The sequence below is a fragment of the Nicotiana sylvestris genome, chromosome 7 (assembly GCF_000393655.2).
Source record: "Nicotiana sylvestris chromosome 7, ASM39365v2, whole genome shotgun sequence".
NCBI lineage: Eukaryota > Viridiplantae > Streptophyta > Magnoliopsida > Solanales > Solanaceae > Nicotiana > Nicotiana sylvestris.
In genome coordinates this window covers 12,173,730-12,181,056 of record NC_091063.1, presented here as the reverse complement: position 1 = coordinate 12,181,056, position 7,327 = coordinate 12,173,730, and the positions used below count along the sequence as shown (strand labels likewise).

Here is a 7,327-nt window from a genome sequence, read left to right as displayed (position 1 = left end):
CATGTCCTCACTTGTTAAAAAGATTTAGAGATTTGCAAACGTAACATAATTAAACGGAAGCAAGTGAGTACAAATCAAAATTATGTAAACAAGTCCAAAATCATAAGTCTACTAGTGTGTGTGCCAAGACCTGATGTCACAAGTATGTGGGCATTTTAGTAGAATATACAAAGGAATGTTAATCTACTCTCTAAAAGGAAATAGACAGAAAAGTATAACATAGAGAAGACTCTAGCTGCTGCAGAACGACTCAGAAGGCAGCTCATCGTGAAGTCTCGAAATGGGGATCAAATCTGCGCGTCGGATTGATGACCAGATGCGCCTGCCTCAAATCATGTACAATTAAGTACAGAAGTGTAGCATGGGTACGTAAAAATATGTATCCTGTAAGTATCTAGTCTAACCTCGAAAAAGTAGTGACAAGGAGTCGACTCCGACACTTACTAAGGGCCAACAATATAATAATATGAAATTCTAATTAAGCATGATATATAGAGATAACAATAAAACTCAGAACAAGAAAAAATTGAACAATTCTTTCATCATATTTAAGAACCCAAAATACTTCCTTCATTTAAAACAATGATCTCTCGAACAATGAATTTATACAAGTTATAAAAAGGACTTCCAGTTCCATTGTCACACACGAATTCCACTGAGGACGTTCGGTCAGGTCCAACATAAATGTAAACTGTGCACTGCCTAGGGTCGAACGGCCCGAACCATAGATGCATCTAATTTATCCCGCTCGCGAATCATACGTGCGCCGCGATCAAATGTGAATTTATCAATAAATCATGATCCTTCCTTGATTCTTTTCAAAATAAAGACAATTCAACTTGAAGCTTTTAATTTCCTTGAAAATCCTCAACTTAATTCCATTTGCTACAATTAACAAATATAATCAAATAACAGTGTTTACAAAGCATGGTGTAAACCTAAAGCTACTCGGACATAAACAGGAATAGTAACTACGTACGGACTCTCGTCACTTCGTGCGTACGTAGCCCCCATGAATAAACACATATTAATTAAGTTCACCTATGGGAAATTTCCCTATTACAAGGTTAGAAAAGAGACTTACCTCGTCTCAAGGCCTACTTTCCGGTCCAAGATTATGCGCAAACCCTCATTTCGGTGCCGAACAATCAAAAATTATTCAAATAGTGTAAAAACTAATCAATATAGGTTTAAAAGTTCATATCCCAACCATTAAAGTAATTTCCCAACTCTAAATGCAAGATTCCTAAAATTCATCCCGGGGCCCACGTTCCCGGATTCTGGAAATTTCTGAAGAAACTTGTTACACATAACCTTAAGAATATAAATATATGATTTTCACTAAGTTCCATAACCATTTTCGTGGTAAAATCTCATTTTTATCAAAAACCTAGGTTTTCATCTAAACCCATAATTTTCACTAATTTACATGTTATAATCTACCCATAAACTATGTATTAAACTCACATTAGGTAGAAATTACTTACCTCACAAAGCTAGGTCGAAATTCCCTCCTTAAGAGCTCTCAAATTGCCCAAGAGTGCAATAAATGACCCAAAAATTTCTAAGTCCCATTTTTAAAACTCACTGCCCAGCTGCCCCCTTCATCGCGAACACAGAAGGGGCCTCGCGTTCGCGAAGGCAAACGGACCAGGCCTCCTGGAGACACTACATCGCGAATGCGAAGGCTGGACTGGCCTAACATTCACGAACACGAGGGCTACTTCACGAACGCGAAGAACAAATCAGCGACCCAACCCAGCCCAGACTCCTCTATGCGAACTTGAGTCACCTTACGCGAACGCAAAGGTCACTGGCCCCAGACCTTTGCGAACGCGGACAAGCTATCACGAATGCTTAGCACAAATTTACCCCAGTCCTAATCCTTTAAGAAAACCAGAACTAGGATTTCTGGTTTTCTATATTTTGTTCTGAGGGGTCCAAAACTCACCTGATCCACTCGGGACCCCGTCCAAGGGCACCAACAAGTCTGTAAACATGATAAGGACATGCTCGAACTCTCGAAATGTGAAAATCAACAATGAAACCAAGAATCACATCCCAAAACCAAATTGAATCAAACTTTGAACTTCAAGTTTTTCAAATTTCTTCGAATGCGCCGAATCATACTTAGACTACTCGGAATGATACCAAATTTTGCGTGCAAGTCTTAAATGATATTACGAAACTACTTCCGATCTCGGAATTTCATACGGACCTCGATATCACTAAAACCAGCTCCAAACCAAATTTAAAGAACTTCAAAATCCTTCAAGAACCAACTTTCACTATTAGACGCCAAAACGCTCCCGGTTCATCCAAAACCCAATCCGAACATACGCCCAAGTCTGAAATCATCATATGAACCTATTGGAACCATCAAATCCTAATTTTGAGGTCGATTACTCAAAATTTTGACCGAAGTCAAACTTGGCCTTTGAACTGAGGGCCTCTATCTGATATAATGGAAACAGGCACACCGTGCAACCGAACTATCTCTTGAATATAAATCTGGGCCAACTTCTCTGAAGTATAAGTAGTTGCAACTGGAATGAAGTGTCCCGACCTTGTAAACCTATCAACAATGACCTAAACTACATCAAACTTTCGCAAGGTCCGCGCAACCCAACTACGAAGTCCATAGTAATGCGCACCCATTTCCACTCTAGTATAGTCATCTGTTGGAGTAGGCTACCTGGACTCTAGTGCTCATACTTAACATGCTGGAAACTTAGGCACCTAGCTACATACTCAACTATGTCTTTCTTTTTCCGTTGCCACCAATTGCCTCAAGTCACGATACATCTTCGTAGCACCTGGATGAATGGAATACCACGAGAACTGTATGCCTCCTCTAGAATCTTCCCTCTCAAGCCATCAATATTAGGAACACATAGACGACCTGGAGTCGCAGAACACCATCCTCGCAGATAAAAACCTCTTTTAGCACCACCCTGTAGTACCGTCTCTCTAAGAACTGCCAAGTATGGATCATCAAACTGTCGAGCCTTGATCTACTCCAATAGTGAAGACTGGGCAACAACACATGTAAGGACTTGGCTGGGCTCTGAAATATCCAACCTCACAAGCCTGTTAGCCAAGGACTGAATGTCCAAAGCTAGTAGCCTCTCTTCTGCTGAAATAAATGCCAAGCTACCCATACTCTTTGCCTTCCTGTTCAAAGCATCCCCGACTACATTCGCCTTGCTTGAATGATAAAGATTAGTGATGTCATAGTCCTTCATTAACTCAAGCCATCTGCTGACTCAAATTGAGATCCCTCTGCTTGAACAAATGTTGTAAGCTGCGATGATCGATGTAAACCTTACCTGACACCCCATAAAGATAATACTTCCAGATCTTAAAGATCTAACTTTAACGCATGCTACATTTTAAAGCTACTAGATGATTAAATTATCTCAATATTGATGGAAAAACTCCGTTATTGTAGTTTGTTCCGTAGATTCCAATCTCTTACTAGCAATATAAGGCATGAATTAGCAAAGATATCCAAAAGTTCAGTAAAATGATATCTAATAGCTTTCTCTGGAAGGTAATCTAAGCGGTTAACAATTAAATATTCTATCGCAATCCAAGTAGCAGTAGGTTGAGTTCAAAATCTTTAAAGTTATTATTAGTCATCTATTAGAGATTCTACATGAATGTTATAGAGATGCATAAGCAAACTCCAGGCAAGCCTCTCTATAACAATATTCTCATATAATAAATTAACAACTATTCATTATAAAGATTAAGTTTATCTCGAAATCGATTTTTTATGTTATATTTTACCTCTCTATAAAATCTTTTTACCTATAAAAACAACATTCTAGCTCTTTTTAAAATACCTCGGTACGGACTTTTTAATGCGACATACATGGGATTCTTCTTCTACGTTTAAGAAAACAACGCAATACCAAATGTTTTCAAGTCAATTTTCTTTTTAGTTTTAAAAAATTGTCCACTTACAACAAATATACAGAAAATATGTAGATATTGCTACGGGGTACGGTGCAAACGTATTTTTCTGATCTTTCCACTAGGATTCAACCAGGAAAATGCTAGATAATTTGGGTTTAAAGAATAACGATACTGTCTCAAATTTCATGCAAATCTGTAGGCTCCCTTATTAATTACAACTAATAAGTTCAGTATATTTAGTATGAGCAAAAATTGATAAGATAATGAATCTTGAGTTAACCTAGTCCGTGAACTAAGAATTGCCTGGAGCTTTATTAGAACACAAATTGTCACATCTATTACCATTGTGGTAAACTAACACACACCCAACCAGGTACACCTTCCCTTGCTAACCGGAGCTTGGACAATATAATATAAGGAGAATTGGTTGTGGTCTCCAATCTCCATATATGATTTTGTCATGTGTTTGTCCTTATTTCTTATCATATATTTGGGTTTTTTCTTTTGAACAAGAGCACAAAATATTTATCATAATTATTTTTACCTTTTATGAAAAGAAAAAAATATACTTTTTTTATATTTTGCTAGTCATTTTCTTAAATGAAAATGTTTTGGACTTCTATAAATTGAGGGGGTGCCAAATTCCACGTCAATTATGAGTGGAATATTTGATCTCCTTAATTACATCATCTTGATCAATCATTATCTTATTAGCCCGCTTTCAGAGTTGTGTTGGACCCAAAATCTATGTCTTATAATCATAATTAAGTAAATAAATAAAATTATGCTTTCTCCAACACCTTAAGCTTTTAAAATATAGATGGTCACTCTTCAACAAAATATGTTAAAATACTTTATGTAACTATGTAAATACATGGTAGATTCTATGAAGAAGAAAAATTAAATAAAGCTTCTGATTCATTAATAATAGGCTCACTCCAAACATGGTTTACAAGTTACAGTACAAAGATAATACACGTAAAGCTCTTATTGAGGAAAACAGAAAAAGTAGAAGCAACTCTCATCCATTACACACACAATGCTTAAACACCGATCTTAAAAGGCTCCAATGCTGCGTGATACACTGATTTCTTACTGAGGTAATGGGGCATAAATTCCTCACCCCATTTGAAAGATTTGAACAATGGAGGATTGCACGAATCAACAAGTGATTTTGCAGGCTCAACGATATCTTCTGGACAAATAAAAGTACCAATTGACGTACGAGGTCGAGTGGTGTTAGTCACCACTCTATGTGCAACGCTTGCTAGCTTCCCGTTGCTAATCACCTGCATTTATACAAAATATAGAAATATTTATATAACTTTGAATTAGTCTTTCAACAAACTGCATTCTTTTCTGTTAGTACTAAAAGTTAAGAGACTGTACCGTCAGTGGCAAACCAGAATTGACAACAAATGCATTAGGTGTAGGTTCTACACCAATCCATTTCTCATCCTTTAATATTTGAAGGCCATATACTTCTTGTTGGATTATGGTTATGAGATTAGGATCACAATGTCCACCAACTCCCAAAGTTAAACTTGGATCTGGGCATGCGGGGTAATGATTGACAAGCATTCTCTGCCCCAAATCTTTGTCAAAATAACCTGCCTCCAACCCTAATCCTTCACTTACCAAACCCAAGATAATCTTGCTCAGCTTTCTCACTTCAGCAGAATATGAACCTATAACCTCCCTGAAATTTCGTTCTCATATTTTACCTTGACATGAAAATAAAAGGCACGAAATAAAAAACAAAGGGTTGCCCGGTGCACTAATCTCCCGCTATGCGTGGGGTCTTGGAAAAGGCCCGGACCATAAAGGTCTATCGTACTTAACTTTACCTTGCAATTCGCAAGAGGCTGTTTCCTTGGCTCGAACCCATGACCTCCTGGTCACACGACAATAACTTTATAAGTTACACAAGGAAAAAAAATAGGTACCTATATCTTGGAGGGTTATGAGGCCAAGTATTTTTGTCTTCCCCATCAACATTGCAGCTGTGTTCTAAGACATCCCTCCAATAACGATGCTCCTCTGAACCATAATGCTTGGCACTGCTACTATACAGTGTTGCTGCACCTCTTGATGTATTATTTGTTGCTTCTTTCGCGTAATTCGCTTTCTCTTCCACTGGCAAACTGAAGAATTCCTGGTATACTTTCATTGCCCCCTTCATTAGATCTTCCGGTACTCCATGATTGATTACCTGTGTACAAAAACTCTTATAGCCACACACAAATAGTACGAAATGTCTATTAAAGTTTCAAAACTCTTCATTTCTCTTAAATTTCCTGTCGAGTTAAACTGCGGGGACTATTGCAGAAAAAATTGAAGAACCTGAAAAAAACCATATTCTTCACAAGCTTTACGAAGTTGTTGAACGATAACAGCACGTTCTTCGCCCTTAGCTTTTTCCAAATCAATGAGTGGAATTTCCTTATCAATTAGAACTGAATTCAGTGGTCTTTCATGCAATGGAATGCAATGGCTAGGAGGAACTGTTTCTACTTTAGACCAGCTGGAAATGAGGTCCGCCATATTCCTTTTTTTGTGTATTAATCTAATCTAAATAAGGAAACTTAATAAATAAACATAGAAAAGGTTGGTATATTCAAGCACCCAAGAATAGAAAAAGAATGAGATGTAATACCTGGGAAACAAAGACTTCAGTTATTGCTTTTTTGTTGTTTTCTTTACCGGAGATAAAGGACCATATATAGAGAAAAAAATTGCATAACACGTCCTTGAAGTTTTTGGAAATTATTCTAACAATACGTGAATAAGAGTATATATCTATAGAAAAATTACTTTTAAAGTAGATAGTACCTGCTCCTTACGTTCCATTTATGTGAACTTGTTTGACTGAATACGAATTTTAAGAAAAAATTAAGACCTTTTGAATTTGTGGTCCTAAACAAGTCAAAAAGGGATCCAAAGTATTTGGATGGTTATAAAAGCTTCTTATTAATGATAGAATTGGAAGTTCAAACTAAATTGTTTCCAAATTTAGAAATGGATCTTTTTTTAGAACGGACCAAAAGAAAAATAGGTTCATATAAACTGGAATAGAGGGAGTACATAAATTCCATTTTGTTAACAGTTTAACAATGTGTATTATATTATTCACCACATAAAAATCTTTATAACATTATTATTATTGTTATATTATTATTATTCATAATTAAATGCAAATGATTTCGTAATTATTGAGTGTTTGGACAATTCAGACCATGATACTCCACAATCGATATGGTTTCACGACACTGATTATGAAATGGTTTCACGGCACTGATTACAAGGGTTGAATATGTGATGCAATTAATAGAGGAAGGTAGATCTGAATGAAATGGTTTCCCGGCACAATTATTAGGGTTGATTATGTGATGCATTAATGAGCAAT

General features: G+C 36.6%; 1 protein-coding gene across 1 annotated transcript; it reads right to left on the bottom strand.

The window, feature by feature from the left end:
* Window positions 1–4,804: 4,804 nt before the first annotated feature.
* LOC104238208 (hyoscyamine 6-dioxygenase-like) lies at window positions 4,805–6,607 on the bottom strand. The gene is made up of 5 exons (XM_009792503.2): window positions 6,578–6,607; window positions 6,265–6,492; window positions 5,868–6,133; window positions 5,311–5,620; window positions 4,805–5,210 (listed from the first exon to the last, which is right to left on the bottom strand). Exons 2-5 carry the CDS (start codon window positions 6,463–6,465, stop codon window positions 4,965–4,967), a joined length of 1,023 nt encoding a protein of 340 aa, XP_009790805.1. The 5' UTR covers window positions 6,466–6,492; window positions 6,578–6,607; the 3' UTR covers window positions 4,805–4,964.
* Between the last annotated feature and the right edge of the window lie 720 nt (window positions 6,608–7,327).

Excerpts from the sequence above, each read along its gene's own strand:
- LOC104238208 (XM_009792503.2), bottom strand. The coding sequence starts at position 6,465 with ATGGCGGACCTCATTTCCAGCTGGTCTAAAGTAGAAACAGTTCCTCCT. Across the intron at positions 5,621-5,867 it reads CATAACCCTCCAAGATATAG|GGAGGTTATAGGTTCATATT; the intron begins GTACCTATTTTT and ends ACGAAATTTCAG. Across the intron at positions 5,211-5,310 it reads ATTCTGGTTTGCCACTGACG|GTGATTAGCAACGGGAAGCT; the intron begins GTACAGTCTCTT and ends GTATAAATGCAG.